General features: G+C 33.5%; 1 protein-coding gene and 1 non-coding gene across 2 annotated transcripts; one reads left to right on the forward strand and one right to left on the reverse strand.

Moving 5' to 3' along the window:
- Positions 1-13,532: 13,532 nt before the first annotated feature.
- TRNAI-AAU (transfer RNA isoleucine (anticodon AAU)) lies at positions 13,533-13,606 on the reverse strand. Its single transcript has one exon. It is a non-coding gene; the product is annotated as a tRNA-Ile (tRNA).
- A 304-nt stretch (positions 13,607-13,910) lies between these two features.
- Positions 13,911-17,569, forward strand: LOC139863744 (uncharacterized). Its single transcript, XM_071852352.1, has 5 exons — positions 13,911-14,708; positions 16,033-16,069; positions 16,241-16,477; positions 16,720-16,767; positions 16,899-17,569. The coding sequence occupies exons 1-5, from the start codon at positions 14,356-14,358 to the stop codon at positions 17,361-17,363; spliced, it is 1,140 nt and encodes a 379-aa protein (XP_071708453.1). The 5' UTR covers positions 13,911-14,355; the 3' UTR covers positions 17,364-17,569.
- Positions 17,570-25,331: the final 7,762 nt, after the last annotated feature.

The following is a 25,331-nucleotide window of genomic DNA, read 5'->3' on the forward strand; positions in this document are numbered from 1 at the left end:
TCTACTTCAACAACCCGAAATCCCGGAATGGAAATGGGAAAACATTACCATGGATTTCATCACTAAATTGCCAAGGACTGCAAGTGGTTTTGATACTATTTGGGTAATAGTTGATCGTCTCACCAAATCAGCACACTTCCTGCCAATAAGAGAAGATGACAAGATGGAGAAGTTAGCACGACTGTATTTGAAGGAAGTCGTCTCCAGACATGGAATACCAATCTCTATTATCTCTGATAGGGATGGCAGATTTATTTCAAGATTCTGGCAGACATTACAGCAAGCTTTAGGAACTCGTTTAGACATGAGTACTGCCTATCATCCACAAACTGATGGGCAGAGCGAAAGGATGATACAAACGCTTGAAGACATGCTACGAGCATGTGTTATTGATTTTGGAAACAGTTGGGATCGACATCTACCGTTAGCAGAATTTTCCTACAACAACAGCTACCATTCAAGCATTGAGATGGCGCCGTTTGAAGCACTTTATGGTAGAAAGTGCAGGTCTCCGATTTGTTGGAGTGAAGTGGGAGATAGAAAAATTACGGGTCCGGAGATTATACAAGAAACTACCGAGAAGATCATCCAAATTCAACAACGGTTGAAAACCGCCCAAAGTCGACAAAAGAGCTACGCTGACATTAAAAGAAAAGATATAGAATTTGAAATTGGAGAGATGGTCATGCTTAAAGTAGCACCTTGGAAAGGCATTGTTCGATTTGGTAAACGAGGGAAATTAAATCCAAGGTATATTGGACCATTCAAGATTATTGATCGTGTCGGACCAGTAGCTTACCGACTTGAGTTACCTCAACAACTCGCGGCTGTACATAACACTTTCCACGTCTCGAATTTGAAGAAATGTTTTGCTAAAGAAGATCTCACTATTCCGTTAGATGAAATCCAAATCAATGAAAAACTTCAATTCATCGAAGAACCCGTCGAAATAATGGATCGTGAGGTTAAAAGACTTAAGCAAAACAAGATACCAATTGTTAAGGTTCGATGGAATGCTCGTAGAGAACCCGAGTTCACCTGGGAGCGTGAAGATTAGATGAAGAAGAAATACCCGCATCTATATCCAGAAGATTCGTCAACACCTTCAACAGCTTAAAATTTCGGGACGAAATTTATTTAACGGGTAGGTACTGTAGTGACCCAAACTTTTCCATGTTTATATATATTAATTGAGATTGATATTTACATGATTAAATGTTTCCAACATGTTAAGCAATCAAACTTGTTAAGACTTGATTAATTGAAATATGTTTCATATAGACAATTGACCACCCAAGTTGACCGGTGATTCACGAACGTTAAAACTTGTAAAAACTATATGATGACATATATATGGATATATATATAGTTAACATGATACTATGATAAGTAAACATATCATTAAGTATATTAACAATGAACTACATATGTAAAAACAAGACTACTAACTTAATGATTTTTAAACGAGACATATATGTAACGATTATCGTTGTAAAGACATTTAATGTATATATATCATATTAAGAGATATTCATACATGATAATATCAAGATAATATAATAATTTAAAATCTCATTTGATATTATAAACATTGGGTTAACAACATTTAACAAGATCGTTAACCTAAAGGTTTCAAAACAACACTTACATGTAACGACTAACGATGACTTAACGACTCAGTTAAAATGTATATACATGTAGTGTTTTAATATGTATTTATAAACTTTTGAAAGACTTCAATACACTTATCAAAATACTTCTACTTAACAAAAATTCTTACAATTACATCCTCGTTCAGTTTCATCAACAATTCTACTCGTATGCACCCGTATTCGTACTCGTACAATACACAGCTTTTAGATGTATGTACTATTGGTATATACACTCCAATGATCAGCTCTTAGCAGCCCATGTGAGTCACCTAACACATGTGGGAACCATAATTTGGCAACTAGCATGAAATATCTCATAAAATTACAAAAATATGAGTGATCATTCATGACTTATTTACATGAAAACAAAATTACATATCCTTTATATCTAATCCATACACCAACGACCAAAAACACCTAAAAACACTTTCATTCTTCAATTTTCTTCATCTAATTGATCTCTCTCAAGTTCTATCTTCATGTTCTAAGTGTTCTTCATATATTCTACAAGTTCTAGTTACATAAAATCAAGAATACTTTCAAGTTTGCTAGCTCACTTCCAATCTTGTAAGGTGATCATCCAACCTCAAGAAATATTTGTCTCTTACAGTAGTTTATCATTCTAATACAAGGTAATAATCATGTTCAAACTTTGGTTCAATTTCTATAACTATAACAATCTTATTTCAAGTGATGATCTTACTTGAACTTGTTTTCGTGTCATGATTCTGCTTCAAGAACTTCGAGCCATCCAAGGATCCGTTGAAGCTAGATCCATTTTTCTCTTTTCCAGTAGGTTTATCCAAGGAACTTAAGGTAGTAATGATGTTCATAACATCATTCGATTCATATATATAAAACTATCTTATTCGAAGGTTTAAACTCGTAATCACTAGAACATAGTTTAGTTAATTCTAAACTTGTTCGAAAACAAAAGTTAATCCTTCTAACTTGACTTTTAAAATTAACTAAACACATGTTCTATATCTATATGATATGCTAACTTAATGATTTAAAACCTGGAAACACGAAAAACACCGTAAAACCGGATTTACGCCGTCGTAGTAACACCGCGGGCTGTTTTGGGTTAGTTAATTAAAAACTATGATAAACTTTGATTTAAAAGTTGTAATTCTGAGAAAATGTTTTTTATTATGAACATGAAACTATATCCAAAAATTATGGTTAAACTCAAAGTGGAAGTATGTTTTCTAAAATGGTCATCTAGACGTCGTTCTTTCGACTGAAATGACTACCTTTACAAAAATGACTTGTAACTTATTTTTCCGACTATAAACCTATACTTTTCTGTTTAGATTCATAAAATAGAGTTCAATATGAAACCATAGCAATTTGATTCACTCAAAACGGATTTAAAATGAAGAAGTTATGGGTAAAACAAAATTGGATAATTTTTCTCATTTTAACTACGTGAAAATTGGTAACAAATCTATTACAACCATAACTTAATCAACTTGTATTGTATATTATGTAATCTTGAGATACCATAGACACGTATACAATGTTTCGACCTATCATGTCGACACATCTATATATATTTCGGAACAACCATAGACACTCTATATGTGAATGTTGGAGTTAGCTATACAGGGTTGAGGTTGATTCCAAAATATATATAGTTTGAGTTGTGATCAATACTGAGATACGTATACACTGGGTCGTGGATTGATTCAAGATAATATTTATCAATTTATTTCTGTACATCTAACTGTGGACAACTAGTTGTAGGTTACTAACGAGGACAGCTGACTTAATAAACTTAAAACATCAAAATATATTAAAAGTGTTGTAAATATATTTTGAACATACTTTGATATATATGTATATATTGTTATAGGTTCGTGAATCAACCAGTGGCCAAGTCTTACTTCCCGACGAAGTAAAAATCTGTGAAAGTGAGTTATAGTCCCACTTTTAAAATCTAATATTTTTGGAATGAGAATACATGCAGGTTTTATAAATGATTTACAAAATAGACACAAGTACGTGAAACTACATTCTATGGTTGAATTATCGAAATCGAATATGCCCCTTTTTATTAAGTCTGGTAATCTAAGAATTAGGGAACAGACACCCTAATTGACGCGAATCCTAAAGATAGATCTATTGGGCCTAACAAACCCCATCCAAAGTACCGGATGCTTTAGTACTTCGAAATTTATATCATATCCGAAGGGTGTCCCGGAATGATGGGGATATTCTTATATATGCATCTTGTTAATGTCGGTTACCAGGTGTTCACCATATGAATGATTTTTATCTCTATGTATGGGATGTGTATTGAAATATGAAATCTTGTGGTCTATTATTATGATTTGATATATATAGGTTAAACCTATAACTCACCAACATTTTTGTTGACGTTTTAAGCATGTTTATTCTCAGGTGATTATTAAGAGCTTCCGCTGTCGCATACTTAAATAAGGACGAGATTTGGAGTCCATGCTTGTATGATATTGTGTAAAAACTGCATTCAAGAAACTTATTTTGTTGTAACATATTTGTATTGTAAACCATTATGTAATGGTCGTGTGTAAACAGGATATTTTAGATTATCATTATTTGATAATCTACTTAAAGTTTTTTAAACCTTTATTGATGAAATAAAGGTTATGGTTTGTTTTAAAATGAATGCAGTCTTTGAAAAACGTCTCATATAGAGGTCAAAACCTCGCAACGAAATCAATTAATATGGAACGTTTTTAATCAATAAGAATGGGACATTTCACTATAATCTATTTCTTATCGAAAATCCTTCATTTGATCGTACGAGATGAATCCTGCAACCAGTACGAGTCCCTCAGATTTCGATAGCTATTCCGATAGTTATTCCGACAGCTATTCCGACATAGATGTTCACCTAAGCTCCGAAAACAGCGTCATCGGCATGAATCAACCAATCAACCATTATCAATTCATCTGATGGGTTCGCATTCGACTTAATTAATGGAAACGCGCAGAAGGCAATCCCTTCCACCCACTGAATTCACTTCTTGACAATGAACCTGAAGCGTTTACTGGCGAACCTGTTCGAGACACCATTTTCAGTCTCATTTCCAGGGTAACTCAACAAGATTATATTCTATCCACAATTCTGAACCTTATTCATCCGCTCGTTCCGACCGACAATCATCCTGGAGTAATCAGTCAACGAACTTCGCGCTCGAATAATCAACTCGGAGAATATGGCGCAAAATGTACCAGCTTCAGCAACATCACCGGCACCAACAGTACAATCAATAACAGCACCAGTACCATCAACAATCCATGCCTCAACATCTCATTATGTACCTCGAGTATAATCATCGTTCTACGTATCGTTCTACATCGATTATCTTCGTTCTTCATGACGATTAAGTAATCTCTAAATGTTTTAGAGATTATGTATTCTAGTTATAATGGTAAACCAAATGAGTTTAATATCATATTAACTCATTAAATCCATGATTTTATCTGAAGAAAATATATATGTATATATTTTCATAAAGATTGTAATTAAAAATTCTTTTGTACAAACTGTTAATGATGAAAATATTTTAGCGGGTAGGTAATACCCGAGGAATATTTAAATTTCACATTAATAAGTTACATTGTACATTCTTCGAATCTGTTTCAACAGTCATATACTATCCTACTTACATCCACCGATATACAAATCCGTTCACCACCAAATAACCATATTCATCCAAATACATATTTGGATTTTGACCTATCAGAATCCAACAAGTGGCATAATGAAGAAATAATGGACACAATAAAAATTGATTAGAAACAGATTAATTAACAATATGAAATTCTATTAAGAATCCACGCTGAAAAAATCCTAGCTAACTGTTCCTAGCTAACTGTTAATTCCGTATTACCATTTAATTATCGCAAATTATTTATCGCAGTTTATTTATCGCAATTTACATTCTCGCAATTTTATTTATCGTCATTTAATTTCTGTTATTTATTTTACGCACTTTAAATATCAGGACATGTGTACAAGGTTTTGACATATCATATCGACGCATCTATATATATTATTTGGAATCACCATAGACACTCTATATGAAGTAATGATCGAGTTCTCTATACAGGGTTGAGGTTGATTCTCAAATAATATATATACTTTGAGTTGTGATCGAGTCTGAGACATGTACACGGGTCACGATATTTATTAATCAATTCGAATATTATATATGAATTACTGGACTGTTACTGTGGAATATCAACTGTGGACTACCAACACTGGACAATTAAAATGAATTAAAATATTGATTATAACATATGAAACTAAACAATTCTTCAAGTTTGCCACTTGATTTCATCTTAAACCTCATTTGTATCTTGACGATTACAATCCGCGTTCAAACCTTTCATGATTCTTGAAAACACCTCAATCGAGAGGATGAACCAACTGCACATTTCCTATGGAAGAAAAGATCGATGCATATTATTATGCACCTGAAAACACTTGGAACTTGAGTAAACGTTTAACGCATAGCTGTGCTAATTCCTTTAGCGTTATTATTATCGAAATTAAATTTGCAATCTCTTTCCAAATTAGCAAATTTTGTCACAGCTCCAACAAGTCAACTTCGACTTTTCGTTCGAAACAACCTTATTATAACCTTGATATGTATACGTGCTCTTTTATTGTTACCGGGGAACCTTTCACATTTTACCATATTACCAACAGATGTACCAGCAACCTCGTTGTTTCTTGGTTTAAATCTCTCTGATAAATCATTATATTTATTCATTGAAACCCTATCATATACCCATCCGCATCTTGTAACGAATACTGCCATACCAATTACCGGGAATCAGCTATCAGTACTTTGAAAACTCACAGCATATCTACATCAACAGTTATATGTATCCATATAACATTTATCTCTCAGAATTATGATCTTTCATTCTGAAAAGTACTCAGTCACAAATCAATACTCTGAATGTTGAAAAAGCTGAATGAAGCAGCAGAAACCATAGACAACCGTAAAACGACCTTAATCATCGAAAGTTTGATGACAAAGAATAGTATGTTGGAAAAGCTCAGAAAAGTTGGAACTGGAAAACGGATTGAGCTAACCATAAAGGAAACCAAGGAGAAATACAAGTAACATACCCTAAATTCATAGAACCCAGATAAATCTAGATCCGTTGAAATCTTTAGAGAATATCTTGCTCTGAAGTCATGTTAAAATCTTGCGGAAAATCTTTCTCCATCAACCATCGAACTTAGAAATTCCAAAATATCATCATCAATATCTTCGATATTTCTGAGGATATTTTCATAAATATTCTCGTCCGAAATTATATACCTCTTCGTGCTTCCTGTGTATCATTATATTGGAAACATTCAATAGAAAAGTTAGTACCGAAAAGCAGATTATGCGAAACTATGAAGAACGCCGTGGACAAATCGCAAAGAATAAGTTTGACTTCAAAGAATCCAAATGATTCTGTTTCTGATGAAATCTTTAGCGAATACCTTGCTTCCGAATCTAAACCTTTACGGATAAATCTTCTTCATCATCCATCGATATTAGAAATTCCAAGATATCATCGTATCTTTCATTATAAATATCCTTCATATTTCTGAAGATATTTTCATAACTATTATTATCTGAATTCATTAATCTCTTCATGCTATCAGTGTTACATCATATAGAAACTGTTAGTTTCTATATCCTGTAAACTTTCGAGTCTAAAATATGAATGTTATTGAAGTAGTGTTGGGAACTGATGCATGAATTAGTATAATATAATGACACTTGATCAACGTGATTATATTACAGTAAGTCATGCTGAGTTTCTAAATGGAACATGAAGATTCACAGATTATAACGTCATCATGTGCCATGTTACATGACTCGTTCATTCTGCTTCACCTCCGAACATATCAAGAAAATATATTCTTGATAGTTCTATTCTCAGTGATTCTGGTAATTTGACAAATCAAACCGTGCTATCACATTCCTTCCTGCTTAGAACATTATAATCATTCAAAACACTATATCTACGAATTCTGGACCATTATTCGCTTGACTTGAAGTCGGGAAGAGAAAAACAAAAGCATAGAGCTTTGAAATATAAGGGAGAATATAAATCCCAATGACAACACCGAAATTACAAACCGTGGATATCAGTACGTATAGAAATATAAAGACATGGGAGGATTATAAATACAATAATCCCTAGAGCATAATAGAAATAAACAGATTCTTCAGGTGGAAGTTGGAAAAGGAGAATGAATGTTACGATAGTAAGAAAGAGGACAAGGATTAGAACCGGATTAAGCATTTTTATAATCTTTTAGATATATGAACTGAAAAAGAAGGTATAGAAGTGGTGGAAACTAATGGAACGAAAAAGGTAAATTTATAATGAAAATATCAGACAGAGTAATCGAGGCAGATCACCGCATTTAATTATAGAGATCTTAATTTCCTTGTTCGCCGAAGAATCAAATCTTTTAGATTTCGAAGATCTTCTCGAAATCCCTTAAATTCCGGAATTCAACCCTCTACGTCAAAAGTTAAGACGCACCTTATTTTCTAAATTCAATCGCGACTACGTCAAAAGTTATGGAAAATCTCAATTTCTTCATTTAGATCTTTTGTGATAACTTCATTCATACGCTTCAATTAATCGAATCATTTTATCCATATTACTCAATGATAATAAAACTCTATTTATCAACCCATTTTCGTCATGAAAACATTTTTATTGTTAGCAATGATGACCTCACTCAAATTTCGGGACAAAATTTCTTTAACGGGTAGGTACTGTGATGACCCGGGAATTTCTGACCAAATTTAAACCTAATCTAATTATGATTTCGATATGATAAGCAAAATCTGTTATGTTGTGTCTCAAAGTCTTTGAACTATTTTCGTACATTCAAATGACCTTTGACTACTCCCGACGATTCACGAACAATTGCGTATAACAAATATGTAATATATATATATATATATATATATATATATATATATATATATATATATATATATATATATATATATATATAATATTCTAAAGTAATGAAATACCTTTAGTCAATTTGAATTAAAAATGTAAAATAACAAATAAAATAATTAAGTTATTACTAAGAATATATATATATATATATATATATATATATATATATATATATATATATATATATATATATATATATATATATATATATATATATATATATATATATATATATATATGATATTATTATCTATATATAGGATTACTATCAATAATTAATATATTGTAATAAAGGTTGTCATGTAACATATGATATAACCATTAAAAAAAATACATAATTAATAAATTGTAATATTAATATATTAAAATGTGATACAAGTTTAAATATAAAAGTTATATTATTAACATTACTTTCATTATAAATGTTAATATTAATATTTGTATTATTAACATTATCATTCTAATACATATACCTATATGAAATTTGGTATGTACAAGTATTGTTATTATTATTGACATTATCATTATTAATATTAGTAATTTTATTATTATTATTAGTTTCATTATTATTGATAAAATTAATATTAAATACTAATGTTTATAAAATTAATATTTATTTGTTTCTTTATATTATTAATGTACAAGTACATATATATATATAGTAATATATATAATGATGCAAATAGAGATATATATATAGGCCGCACATACAAATATATATTAAGAATCTGTATTAATATTATAAATATTATAAAGATAATTATTATTATTATTATTTTTGTGAATTATTATTAAAACATTAATTATTAATATCAATTAATTCAAAAAAAAAAAATAGAATATATAGATGTATCTGAATAAATCAGAATCAGTTGCACGTAAACATCAAAAACTGTACATAATTTTGGTTTCTTATTTGTGATTTGTACAGATTGATTCCCTTAATTCTATATCAAACAAAATAGTTAGTGGATTATAGCAGCCTTTATATATTTTTTATATATTTGTTGTACCTGATGAAAAATCATGTCGACACCTTCACTTTTGTGATATAAACCGATTAATTCTAGCGTTAAGTAATCCATTCAACATTACATTATCATTTATCAAATCCAAATACCTGTAAAAGCATTTTTTTTATTTAATTCAATCAGGTACCTACTTACAGCTCGCTAAACTCTGTTTATACTTCATTTTTCAAAACATATGATTTTGCAATCAATTTCGAATTGTGTTAATGTCAAGTTGTTAGAAATCTATCGCTTAAATTTTCTGTAAAGTTTCGAATCTTAATTTTTGATATTGAGTTATAATTTTCGAGTCAAACTCTTATTTCAAAGAAAGTCAAACGGGTGTTCTTGGCAAAATTCAAAGTCAATTTGATGTTTCTGTTTCAATTGTGTGTGCAGAAATTTTATAGAGATGAATTAAAAACGTTTTCATGTTGTAAGTTATAGCTAAAATGCCTTTAATCTCAAAATCACTGAATGAGTTTATTTTTTTTTTACTTCTCCTTCGAACAGCAAGTCTGTTCTTATTTTTTTTTTCTTTCTTTGTTTTATATAAATACAACTTAATATAAATGGTTAAATTATATTCCTAATAATCTAAGTAAGTTGGAAAAACGAATTGAAAGGGATTTCATGGTCGAACTAGATGTGGATATGAAGGAGAAGAGGGATAATTAGATACTAGATATAAATATATACGGTTAGCACAAATAATCAGAAAAGCAGTTACGGAGTATTGGTTTGGAGTGATGTCGGGAAACGGGAGGTCGCGGGTATGAGTCCCGGCTTGGGCAGTTTTGTATATTTTTGAGCTTTTAAAGGTAGTTACTAGTATATTTATTTATTTATTTAATAATAATATTATTATTATTATTATTATTATTATTATTATTATTATTATTATTATTATTATTATTATTATTATTATTATTATTATTATTATTATTGTTGTTGTTGTTGTTGTTGTTGTTATAATTGTTATCATTATTATTGTTGGTATTATTCTTGTTATTATTATTATGATTATGATTCATATTATGATTATAATTATTACCATATTTATATTTATAATTATTATAACTAGTATTAGTTTTAGAATTATAATTATCACAACTATTAATATTATCATAATCATAATCATCATAATAAGTATTATTATTATTATTATTGTTATAAACATTACTAATACGTTGATTATGGTTAATTTTATCATTTATGTATTATGACTATTGTTATTAATGTATGTATTAATATTATTATAACTAGAGTTATTATTATTATTATGGAATATAATACAAGTTATTATTTTTCTCATTAATATTAGTACTAGTATCACATTGGTAACTATTAGTATTATTAATTTTATAATTAGATAAAAGTATCATTATTAACAATATCATTACTATTATTAAAATTGTCATTTTTAATGAAGTTAGTATTAGCATTATTATTATTCTTAGTAAAGCGTTAATATCAAAATCTTTTTTTTTTAAAACAAATAAATAATTTGAATATAAAAACATACTTATTATACATACTACAATTATAAAACCATATAACTATATATAAAGCATATTAACCTTATAAAAACTTATATACAACAAATGAGGTATTTTCCAGTTATAGACATATTAATATAACTATATAAATAATAATCATTTTCAAATATATATATAAACAAAATATATAATATATAAGGTTATAAGATATGAAATTGTTCGATTACAAGTATATATTTTGATGTATATATACGAATGATATAGGTTCGTGAATCCGAGGCCAACCCTGCATTGATCAGTATAGTCATATGTATTTTTTACTACAAAATACATTAAGTGAGTTTCATTAATCCCTTTTTAAATGCTTTTGCAATATATATTTTTGGGACTGAGAATACATGCGCTGCTTTTATAAATGCTTTACGAAATAGACACAAGTAATCGAAACTACATTCTATGGTTGGATTATCTAATCGAATATGCCCTTTTTATTAAGTCTTGTAATCTAAGAATTAGGGAACAGACACCCTAATTGACGCGAACTCTAAAGATAGATCTATCGGGCCCAACAAGCCCCATCCAAAGTACCGGATGCTTTAGTACTTCGAAATTTATATCATGTCCGAAGGAGGATCCCGGAATGATGGGGATATTCTTATATGCATATTGTTAATGTCGGTTACCAGGTGTTCAATCCATATGAATGATATTTTTGTCTCTATGCATGGGACGTATGTTTATGAGAAATGGAAATATGAAATCTTGTGGTCTATTAAAATTATGAAATGATTATTTATGTTAAACTAATGAACTCACCAACCTTTTGGTTGACACTTTAAAGCATGTTTATTCTCAGGTATGAAAGAAAGCTTCCGCTGTGCATTTGCTCATCTTAGAGATATTACTTGGAGTCATTCATGACATATTTTAAAAGACGTTGCATTCGAGTCGTTGCGTTTATCAAGTTTATTATTAAGTCAATTATAGTTAGATATATTATGAAATGGTATGCCTGCCGTCAACTTTTGATGTAATGAAAGATTGTCTTTTCAAAAACGAATGCAATGTTTGTAAAATGTATTATATAGAGGTCAAGTACCTCGCGATGTAATCAACTGTTGTGAATCGTTTATAATCGATATGGACGTTGTCCGGATGGATTAGGACGGGTATTCACAGTAAAACCCCCTCCCCGCTGCCCCAACCCTAAGCGAAAGACGACCTGGGTGGATACTTCACGTCAGGGGTAACATTGAGTGCAATGTTGCAGCCCGGCGGAGTCGAACTCCTGACCTTTCGCTAAGAGAGGCATGCCATACAAGTTGATCTACAACTCAATGACTCCATAGTTCACTTAAAACTCATGATTCACACAATCCATTTGTGATTTCACGGTTTGCACTAGTCCACTTGTAGCTCATGATCCACATAATCTACTAGAATTTCATAATCCACATATTCTGCTTGCTATGGGACTCATAATCATTAATCCATTCAACAACTTTAAATATATAATGCATATTAACTTTCATAGATTTGGCTCTACTGATTGAGACAACAACAAGCGTCAATTCATTGACGTTTTGACGGCCGCTTAGAACATAAATTGAATCACGATGACTTTAAACTTATTGAAATTTGTATATACCATTTTCATGGCGTATCGTTTTTATTTTTATCTAATTCTTTATTATGCTTTATTTTTGTTTATTTATTTATATATTATTATTATTTTTTTGTTGTATTAACTTCATAGAGTTTATATTCCACGTAAGCCACATCGATTTCATATATTTTCCACATTATTTACTTTGAATTTGTATTCCACATAAGCTGCTTTGAATTTACATAACAACTCAACAAGCAGCAAATTTAAATCTAGCATAAAACAAGATTATCTATGTGATGTAAAAACATTCATCATGGTTCATATCAGCGGCGGAACTTGAACTTGTATACAGGTGGGGCGAGTGTAAAAAAATTTTAAATCTTTCATAGTCAGCAGACGAACACTAAAAAAACCTTATTTTTTAGTATTTTTTTTTTTAGTGTAAAAATTTTTGTTCCGTAAAATTCAGGGTGGGCGGACACCACCGGATACACAAAGAACCGCCACTGGTTCATATCATGCACATTTATTTATATTTATATTATATTATATTGATGATTCGTTTGGATAGGTACTTAACTTCTTTTTTTTTGCACGTAACACTAAGCTGAAACACTATAACAGTGGGGTAAAGAGGTTGTAGCCAATGGGATTAAAGAAAAGATAGTATAGAGTATAATTGGCATAAACTCTCTAAAAACTGTTTAGCTCTATAACCTCTCCTTTTCAAATGTAGAAAAACAACAAAAAATAATGTTAAAAAAACATTTGGCCCATGCAGGTCTCGAACCTGCGACCTTCGCGTTATTAGCACGACGCTCTAACCAGCTGAGCTAATAGGCCTTTTACTTCGATACCACTTCATCGCAATGATATTTAGTACGAAAATTATACCTAACGCACCTCTTAAATCTTTTATTCATACGCTCACGTTAGTCATGATAGTACTGCTAAAATTGCTTTGTCATTTAGCAATAGAGGTATGGGTCCCACCCTGTCAAACCTGACACGTAATGTAGTCAACAAAAGGCAAAATCAGGTTCTTGATAACTTGCATCTTCCCACTTCACCACCTTCCTCCTCCCCCGTCCTCTCTATATCCACCGTTGATCTTCACTCTCCACCGTGTCTCTATCCCTCCAAAGTCTGTAAAATTGTATCTTTTTAACTAAATTCAGAAACCCAATTCATATATCTCAATACTCAGCTAGATTTAACCATTTTACAAAAAAACCATAAAAACCCAAAATTCTTTTTGCCTAAATTTATTAAAGACTGTATACCCTACATGTAAAGTTTTCATTTTTTTTAGCCAAATTAAGAAACCCCATCCACCAATCTCAAAACCCAACTAGATTTCATTATTTTTGAAGAAACCCAGAACAACCCACAATTTTTTTTTCTTCCTAATTTGGTCAAATATTAGTCAAAATAAATATAAAAATGTCATCTTTTTAGCCAAACTCAACTACCCTGTTCATATAATTCAAATCCCAGCTAGTTTTCTCTTACCCTAAATTAATTACAAGAATCATTAAGATAAACTCTATTCATGAATTGGGTGTTCACCGGAATGTTATAACGCGGTGGCAATGGGTTGTATAGTTTCTAATCTCAGTGCCAGGTTCGCCTTCTTTCCGCCGTACCCGGCCACTTATCAGATCAACAAACGAGATGATGGTAAGTTAAGGGCTATTTACACATCCACATCGATGCCTTTGACGTCAGCAACCGGCAAATTTGATGACGGTGGTGACGGCGTTGGTTGCACGGTTGATGTGTTGTCACTGCAAACTAGAAGAGGGAACAAGATTGTAGCCTTTTATTTTAAGAATCCATATGCAAGACTTACTCTATTATATTCTCATGGTAATGCTGCTGATTTGGGTCAACTCTTTGACTTATTTGTTCAACTCAAAGCAAATCTCAGAGTCAATCTTATGGGGTCAGTTTTCTCTTTTATGTTTCTTACCTAACTATTGCTCTGTTTTAATTTTCCCCCAAATTTTGACATTAGCTTATACTTACTAGTTTAATTTAAATTCCCTTTTAGAGTAATGTTAATAATTGTTTATCGAATCTTTGCAAATGTGTGTATGGTGTTTGGTTTTGCTCTTTTGTAGTTTAATTTGATCCCTAATTTGATGGGTTTTTATTTGATTTTCCTTTTTTGATTGATTAAATTAAAGTTTTGTTTTTGCTATGTGAGTTTATCAATGTAACATCTGTATAATCTTGTTGATTTTATTGATTTATCAATTTGGATGTATACATGAATACATGATTTCTGTGTTTATCAATAAAAATTTGTCCTTTTTGTATTGTTCCTTTATATATGGATTTTCTTTGATCCCTTTTGGTAACTGGTAATGTGTTTTTGTGTTTTGTTCTAAAGATCTTGTGAAATACATGTGATCTTTGAATATCACATCTATATTTGCAAATTTTGTGATAAAAGTATGTTCTTTTTTTGTTCACATTCTTTTTGTGTATTCTTTGTGATAAAAGTATGTTATTTTGGTTTTAAACCTGAATTGCCAAATTTAATTCAATAAACCACAATTAAATAGAGAATGGAGTAACTAATGTACTATTCTGGATCATAATGTGACGTGTTTTGGATTTTAGGTTTTTTTTTTTTTTTTTTTCTTCTTCTTCAGGAAGTATATCTACCTAACAATAGTTTATACAAGGTTAATGTGGTTGATATAGATCGGTATAACTAGCAAATGGCCCTTAAAAGTTAATTAGTGCTTCCACACAACTATTTGAGGTTAATATTATGCTTCCGGTGAAACTACTGTACTATCATGTGTTCCATAAGATTCTAATTTCCACTTTCATGAACGTTTTGGATAGGTTAAATGTATCACATGGAAATAAAACATTCAGTTATTTAGTACTTTGGCTATATTATAAACTATAAAGTGAACATTATTCACTGATCAACTACCTGAAAAAATGGTAAAAACATAATTCATAAATTGCTGATGAATCTAGGTAGAGATTGTGATGTTTGTACTGTTTGCTACATCTGCCATTTACATTTTTACTACTTTTTTGGTTAATTACTGAAGGTTGAATTATAGCAGTTATCTTTTTACTTTCATATTGTTCTTGTTTATGCTAGATCTTACTTCCCGAAAACATGGCTTTTTCAAAATATTCAGTTATGTTAGAAGGGGATTTTGAATACAGTTAAACTAGTTTCAAATCATCAATGTTTGATATGTTTAATAATTCTGTTTTTGTTGTCTTGTTTATAACAGATATGATTACTCAGGGTATGGAGCGTCAACTGGGAAGGTAAATTAGTCAACCTCATTATCGTTTTCAGTCTAGTTACTATCTTTGAAAATAACTCCTCAATAGCCAAAGAAGTACTCCGTATTCATTATGACAAATGCAAGTGAGCGTGATACATATGATATTTTCTTCAATAATTTGTGCATCTGTTTTTCGTTATGTAATTTTCAGCCAAGTGAGCGTAATACATATGCAGACATAGAGGCAGTATATGAGTGTCTTCAAACCGAGTACGGAGTCAGCCAGGAAGACTTGATTCTTTATGGACAGTCGGTCGGAAGTGGGCCCACGTTACACCTGGCGTCTAAACTTCCAAGGTTAAGAGGTGTTGTCTTACACAGTGCTATTCTTTCTGGCCTTCGTGTCATCTGTCATGTCAACTGCCGATTTTGCTTCGATATTTACAAGGTAAATATTTGTTATTTATCTACAAGTTTCAATTATCTGAGTTTCTAACTAATTAACTGATTAGTTTCTTCTCCTTCGATATTGAGATTCGATATAAACTAATACTAAAACTTTATCAACTCATTAGCTGAGTATCATTATAATCTGAATGCTTTATTTATGAACTAAAAAAAATAAAAAGTTATATTCAGTTAACTAGTGTCAACCTTTTACGGTACTAATGATCTAAAATATACTTGCAGAACGTTAACAAAATTCGGAAGGTGAAAAGCCCCACACTTGTGATACATGTAAGTCTACCTTCATATCTGGAATGAAACTGCATGGTATCTTAAAATTTCATTCACCAATTTTATATTTGTATTTATCTTAAAGTTTCATTCACCAATTTTATATTTGTTGATGTAAATTAACGTGACAGGGTACTGAGGATGATGTCGTAGATTGGCTACACGGAAATCGACTATGGAAGCTGTCAAAGGACCCGTATGAACCGTTATGGATCAAAGGTGGTGCGCATTGCAACTTAGAAGCGTACCCTGACTACATCCGTCATCTTTACAACTTCATTTATGATATGGAAACCATGACCACAAAAACTAGACTTACAAAGATCAAACAAACGCTTCGATTACCAAAAAATCCAAAGTCTACTGCTGATTGTTCTTGTTGTCAGAAACCGACATGCATGAAATGTTGTGGCCTACCAAGGTGTCTGGATTGTTTACGACCTAGCCGCTCTTGTCTGAATTGGAAACGTTGCTGTTGCTGGTGGTCAAAACCGAAATGCCCAGATATGAAGGTACCTAAATGCTCCCCGTGCTTCAGATGTGGATGTGGTTGTTCGATGAGTTTACGCAAATGTGTTTGGTGTTCTTGTTTGTAATATATATAGGTTTGCTTTTCGCTATTGGGTCGGTATACATGTTTGGATTTTGAGCAGGAGAGGTTATTATAAACATAAGTTAACCAGTTGTATAGATTTTATTGAGTGCCTGGAGATGGCCAAACAGTAGGGATTTGGTTCTTTGATGGTAACTTATTTATCTCTACATTTTTTTCTCTTATATTTCAAGATGTATCTATTCAAAATCAGTGTGTAACATGTAATAGTAACACAAGCTGACCCTTTACTATTTTATACTTTTCTCGCAGACTACTCTTATTTATAACATATGTCTTCACAACTACATTGTGCTACATCAATACCACCTCAACATTTTCTTCTCATCACTAACCCATCACACTACACTAGTATCCATGACATAACCATTTATCATCAAATGGATTCATCTAAATTAATTAACTAACACATTGTACTGCTTTTAATGGATAATGTACAGCAAAATAAAGTTAATTGTTCCGTGATGAAATGTGCTACACAACCGCTTGGCGAAGGACAGCCATTCGGCGGCACTACAACCACATTTGCTAACATCGTCGCCCTTGCAATGGAGCTCCAAAGAAGCTCCAACCACGGACCCGATATTAGTGGTCTTACATCCAAACTAATATCAACCAGAACTATATATAAAACAAAGGGAAATTGACTGCAAATACATTTTTTTTATTTATTACAAAACCGAGTCCTCATCTTGAGTTAGAACATGTCATTGTTCTAACCTAGTGATGTACATAAAAACCAGATGAGACGACCCGTCCTAATCCGTAAGGACGTATACAATAACATATGATTACATTGCGAGGCATTTGACCTCTATATGATACTTTTTACAAACATTGCATTCATTTTTAAAAGACAAACTTTCTTTACATCGAAAGTTGACGGCATGCATACCATTTCATAATATATCCAACTATAATTGACTTAACAATAATCTTGATGAACTCAGCGACTCGAATGCAACGTCTTTTGAAATATGTCATGAATGACTCCAAGTAATATCTCTAAATGAGCAAATGCACAGCGGAAGATTTCTTTCATACCTGAGAATAAACATGCTTTCAAGTGTCAACCAAAAGGTTGGTGAGTTCATTAGTTTATTGTAATCAATCATTTCCACAATTTTTAATAGACCACAAGATTTCATTTATTCAATAATCATACACTCGCAAGTGTTTAAAATTCATTCATATGGATTGAACACCTAGTAACCGACCTTAACAGGATGCATATAGAATATCCCCATCATTCCGGGACTCTCATCGGACATGATAAATCAAAGTACTAAAGCATCCGTAACTCGGATGAGGCTTGTTGGGCCAAATAGATCTATCTTTAGGATTCGCGTCAATTGGTGGCAATTATCATAAACACCAATTCTTAGGCTACCAAGCTAAAAAGGGTCATATTCGATTTCGATAATCCAACCATAGAATGTAGTTTCGATTACTTGTGTCTATTTCGTAAAACATTTATAAAAGCAGCGCATGTATTCTCAGTCCCAAAAATATAATAAAAGGGAGTAATGAAACTCACAATACTGTATTTCGTAGTAAAAATACATATGACGTCATTGAACAAGTGCAAGGTTGGCCTCGGATTCACGAACCTATATCAATTGTATATGTGATGCCCCGTACAAAATTAACGTGTACGGATCATCAACAACAGGATCATTACAAGGTCAAACACTATATGCTGTTTTAAAATAAGTTTGCATTCGTAAGAAAAGGTGACGTCATAACCAACGCCATAAGTTTTACAAACGAAAGTATGCTTCTATGAATAGAAGCAATTAACATAAGTACGAGACCCGTAGGTCATTACAAATTCATTGTTTCAAAAGTAACATAGTTTGAATGCAAAATAAATGTTTCATGCGGAGACATCTCTAACAGAAGCAGCGGGTGTCTACACAGCAATACTACAACAGCAATACTACAACAGCGGAGGCAATCAAACCTCTAAGCACCTGAGAAAACATGCTTAAAAATGTCAACACGAATGTTGGTGAGCTATAGTTTAAGTATAACAGTAATGTAAGGTAGGCCACGAGATTTCAGTGTTTCAAAACAGTATGAAAAGTATATGTTTAACCGTGGGCACTTGGTAACTAACTTAACGTAATATCACCCCCTAAAAGTACACTTGGCGAGTGCGTAGGTTTACGAAGTTTTAAACACCCGTTAAATGCTAGCGCTACTAGCCCGAGTGGGGATGTCAAACCCTATGGATCCATATCTAAGATTCGCGTTCACCGGTTCAAAGACCAATGACTAAACGTTACCGAGCTAAGGGGAAAGTTTATGCCGTTGTATAACTCACACATATATAAAGTTTAAGTACTCGTGCCTAGTATGTAAAACGTAAAACGAGCATGTATTCTCAGTTCCCAAAATAGTTAAAGTAAAGAGGGATGCTATAACTCACAGTGAAAAGTAGTAAAGTCGGTACGAGATAAGTAAGCAAGTAGTTGGTCCGAAAGGTCCTCAACCTAAGTCAAAAGTTACTAAGTCAGTAAATCGTTCCCAAAGGTTTAAAAGTATGTAAATTAAGTCTTAAGTATCATCATCATTCATCATTAATCAAAAAGTATAAAGTAAGTTTCAATCAAGAATAGAGTTTGAAACAAAGGCTGACTTCGTTCAGCCGCCACGACCTCTATACAAACTGAAATGAGGTGAGACCAGTGGCCATGGCTCCGTATATGAGTCCCCTAGTTGCTGACCAATTTCCAGAACCAAACTCGTCTTCGTTTGACCGTGGTGACGGTTTAAGTGCGAGTAGGTCAAAAATTTCAGCACAACTTTAAAAGGGCGTAGTGACTTTCGGAAGGCTATAAATCCTAAACCGTAACTCGGATTAAGACGAGGCCTAAATGGAAAATAATATACTCGAACCGAACTCCAGTAACCCAGTTAGCCTGATCAGACCCAGAAAACAGTAAACAATGTGCTCCGGTGGGTTCTTGGTGCTTGATGCTCATCACGGTTCTCATCCTTGATGCCTATAGCTTTAAGTGTACAACTCGTTGATGTGTTTGCACCATCTTAACCAAGTTTTGACGATCATAACACTAGTGTATGTCTAAGATATGTAGCACAACTCATTTAAGGGTTGTAAGTAGGTTGATGAACCAAAGTTACATCAAGATCTTAAGTTGTAGAACTTAGATCTTAGTTAGATCTTAAAGATCCTAGACTAAAAAGCCTAGATCTAGTGTTCTTAAGTTAAACCCTAAGTTATAGAACTTGGATCTTTACTTTAATGAAACCATAAGTTATGAAACTTAGATTTTCATCTTGAAAATGTATGTAAGCTTATAAGCTCTTGTTTTAGACAAAATTGGAAGACCATAAGCTATAGAAACTTAGATCCAACATAAGTGTATGAAGTTATAGCTAGAAAGTTATATTCCATGTTCTTGAACTTACAAAGTTTATACTTTAGTTCCAAGAAAAATGAGATCAAGTTTAACTAGTAATACTTGACCAAAATTAAATAAATCACTAATTTAAATACTTACAAAAGAAAGAAATAAACTAAAGTTACAAGTAACAAGTTCATGTTTGTTTCAAACTTAAGAAGATTCAAGCCAAAACTTGGATCTTTAAGAAAATAAACCTTAAGTTTACAAAACATGAACACAAGTAAGATCTCAAAGCTTATGAACTTTAGATCTTAATAATACTACAAGTGTAGAACCATAAACTAACAAGTTTAGATTCTTGTTCTTGACTTCTCATCAAACAAAGGATGGAAGAAGGAAGATTCATGAAGATGCAAACTAGGAAGTTTGATCTTTAACAACAACAAAAATAAAGTTTGTTACTTACAATTTATGAGAGAAAAGTGAGAGTAAAAGAAGTGGTGTAAGTATGTGTGTGTAAAATGAAGTAAAGGCTAGTAAATAAGTAACAAAAAAAATTGAAAAATGAACTCCCTCCCCACCATGAAGGCCGACGGTTTTGGGGTTAAAAAGGGAAGTCAAAATGCAACTTTCAAGTGTGGGAAGATGGTGTATGCTAGGAAGAGTATAAAGCCAAATACATGGGAAAGGTGATCATGCATGCTTGAGACATCTTTGTCTCCAACTTAACTTAATTAATCCATGTTTAACCTTAATGAATCACTAGTAATAATGGGCCACTAATTAATCCATTAAGTAAGGTAGGGTGGGCCCTGATAGCCCAAGTCCAAGTCCATTAACATAAGTCCATGTAAGTATGCAACAATTAAATAAATAAAGCCCAAGTAATTAACTACTTACATTAGTTAATTAAAAATGATTAATAATAATTAATCATGAACGTAAATAATATTCTAAATATTATTCGAGAAAAGCATGTTTCGAAAGGACGAGTCGGGACATGGAAAGTCAAATACGGTAACAAGTAAAATGTATAAGAATACATTTATTAAAGCGCACGTATTAATAATAAATATTAATAAATATAAGTTGGAAATTCCAGGGTCGTTACATTACCCACTTGTTAAAGAAAATTTCGTCCCGAAATTTTAAGCTGAGGTATATGGAGGAGTTGGGAAAAGGTGAGGATACTTCTGCATCATTTGATCCTCTCGTTCCCAGGTAAACTCGGGTCCTCGTTTGGCATTCCATCAAACTCGGACGATCGGAATCTTGTTGCGTTTCAAAGTTTTGACCTCACGGTCCATAATCTCAACAGGTTCTTCCACGAAGTGGAGTTTGTCATCAATCGTAAGTTCTTCCAGTGGTATGACAAGTTCCAGTTCAGCAAGACACTTCTTCAAATTCGATATGTGGAAGGTAGGATGAACTGAGCTCAATTGAGTTGGAAGATCCCAACGGTAAGCAACGGGTCCAACACGCTCCAAGATTTCGAAAGGACCAATGTATCGCGGGTTGAGCTTCCCACGTTTTCCAAAACGGATTACACCTTTCCAAGGTGCGACTTTCAACATTACACGGTCGCCCACGTTGAATTCGAAGTCTTTACGTTTAAGGTCGGCATAACTCTTTTGGCGATCACGGGCCGTCTTGAGTCTCGCTTGAATTTGGACAATCTTCTCGGTTGTTTCATGGACTAACTCGGCTCTGGTGATTTGCTTTTCGCCTACTTCGGCCCAACAAATAGGAGAACGACATTTGCGACCATACAACGCTTCGAAAGGTGTGACATTAATACTCGAATGATAACTGTTGTTGTAAGAGAATTCGGGTAGCTGAAAATGCCTTTCCCAAGCCCTTCCAAAATCAATAACACAAGCACGCAACATGTCCTCCAAAGTCTGAATCGTGCGTTCGCTTTGTCCGTCGGTCTGTGGGTGATACACAGTACTCATGTCGAGACGAGTCCCCAAGGCTTCTTGTAAAGGACACCAAAATCTGGAAGCAAAACGGGCATCTCGGTCTGAAATAATCGATAAAGGCACATCATGACGAGATACAATTTCCTTTATGTATAGTTGAGCGAGTCTCTCCATCGTATCCGTTTCCTTCATGGCTAAGAAGTGTGCAGATTTGGTAAGACGGTCAACGATATCCCAGATGGTATCGTATCCACCCATCGTCTTTGGTAGTTTCATGATGAAGTCCATCGTTATCCTTTCCCACTTCCATTGCGAGATTTTCGGTTGCTGAAGTAACCCAGATGGCCTTTGATGTTCGGCCTTAACCTTTGAACAAGTCAAACACTTACCAACATAAGTTGCAACATCTTTCTTAAGATTTGGCCACCAATACTGTTCCTTGAGGTCGTGGTACATTTTACCGGCTCCTGGATGAATCGAATATCTTGACTTGTGGGCTTCTTCTAGAATGAGGCTTTGCAAATCCCCATAACTAGGCACCCAAATTCTTCCGGCGAAGTATCGGAGTCCAGTCTCCTTAACCTCGAATCGAGAGACGAGAATGTTCAAGTGTTCATGAGAAATATTCTCCTCTTTGAGAGCCTCATCTTGGGCTACTCGGATCTGGCTGTTGAGATTCGAATGAATGGTGATGTTCAAGGCTCGGACACGAAGAGGTGCCATCCTCTCCTTTCGGCTTAAAGCGTCGGCTACAAAATTTGCCTTGCCAGGATGGTAACGAAGTTCACAATCATAGTCGTTCAGCGTCTCGATCCATCGTCGCTGTCTCATGTTCAGTTGTTTCTGATCGAATATGTGTTGGAAGCTTTTGTGGTCGGTGAAGATAGTACTTTTAGTTCCATAAAGATAGTGTCTCCACAATTTGAATGCAAAGACAACTGTTCCAAGTTCGAGATCGTGAGTAGTGTAGTTTCGCTCGTGAATCTTCAGTTGACGAGAAGCATAAGCAATGACCTTCGTTCTTTGCATCAATACGCAACCAAAACCATTTTTCGAGGCATCGCAATATACGATGAAATCGTCACTGCCTTCAGGAAGTGATAAGATAGGCGCGGTAGTTAACTTCTGCTTCAAGGTTTGAAATGCTGATTCTTGTTCGGTTTCCCAAAAAGAACTTCTTCCCTGTGTGAGTCAGCGCGGTCAAAGGCCGCGCAATCAGAGAGAAACCTTCAATAAATCTTCGGTAGTAACCGGCGAGACCTAAAAATTGGCGGATATGAGTCGGAGTAGTGGGGGTTTCCCACTTACTGATAGCTTCGATCTTTGTGGGATCAACTTTGATACCTTGATCGCTCACAATATGACCCAAAAATTGGACTTCCTTCAACCAAAACTCACACTTGGAGAATTTGACATAAAGTTGCTCTTGTCTCAAGAGTTCAAGCACTAGTCGAAGATGTTGCTCATGTTCTTCTTCGCTTTTGGAGTAGATGAGGATATCATCTATGAAGACGATAATGAACTTATCCAGATATGGCTTGCATACACGATTCATGAGATCCATAAACACGGCAGGTGCGTTGGTTAAACCGAATGGCATCACGAGAAACTCATAGTGACCATAACGGGTTCTGAATGCAGTTTTCATCACATCACTCTCCTTCACCCTCAACTGGTGATAACCTGATCGCAAATCGATCTTAGAGTAAACGCTTAATCCTTGCAGCTGATCGAAAAGATCGTCAATTCAGGGAAGGGGATACCGATTCTTGATCGTCAATTCGTTGAGTTCGCGGTAGTCGATATACATGCAGAAAGATTCATCCTTCTTCTTCACAAACAAAACAGGTGCGCTCCAAGGCGATGAACTTGGTTGGATAAATCCACTGTCTAGCAGTTCTTGTAGTTGACTCTGCAACTCTTACATTTCGGAAGGTGCGAGTCGATAAGGTGCGCGAGCTACAGGTGTAGCTCCTGGCACTAAATCGATCTTAAACTCCACTGCCCTCGTTGGCGGTAATCCCGGCAATTCTTCTGGAAAGACATCGGGAAATTCGTTCACAATTTGTACATCATCCATGCTCTTCACCTCTGTTTCTAACGTTTTCACATGTGCTAAAATAGCAAGACGTCCTTTCTTCATGATCTTTTGTGCTTTCATGCAACTAATGAGGTTCAGCTTCGAGTTACATCTCTCTCCGTAAATAATCAGTGGCTCACCATCTCCGTGTGGTATACGAATAGCTTTATCTCCACAGATAATGTCGGCCCTTACCTTGGTCAACCAGTCCATACCGACAATCACATCAAAATTTCCCAATTTGATAGGTATCAAGTCAATCTCGAAATCCACACCAGCTGTGTTGATAATACCTCCTCGGCTAATTTGGTCAACTTTCTCAAGTTTTCCATTGGCTACCTCAACAAGCATACTCTCCTTTAAAGGAACTAACGACCAATTTATCTTAGAGCAAAAGTGTCTATATACATAACTCCTATCGGCACCAATATCAAATAGGACAGAAGCTAATAGATTGTTGATAGTGAATATACCTGTAACCAAGTCGGGGTTTTCACGAGCATCCCTTGCGTTTACGTTGAAAGCTCTTCCACACGCTGGCCCACCGTCCTTTCTCTTATTGGGACATTCATTCCTGA

Source organism: Rutidosis leptorrhynchoides, chromosome 1 (assembly GCF_046630445.1).
Source record: "Rutidosis leptorrhynchoides isolate AG116_Rl617_1_P2 chromosome 1, CSIRO_AGI_Rlap_v1, whole genome shotgun sequence".
In the NCBI taxonomy this organism is placed as follows: domain Eukaryota; kingdom Viridiplantae; phylum Streptophyta; class Magnoliopsida; order Asterales; family Asteraceae; genus Rutidosis; species Rutidosis leptorrhynchoides.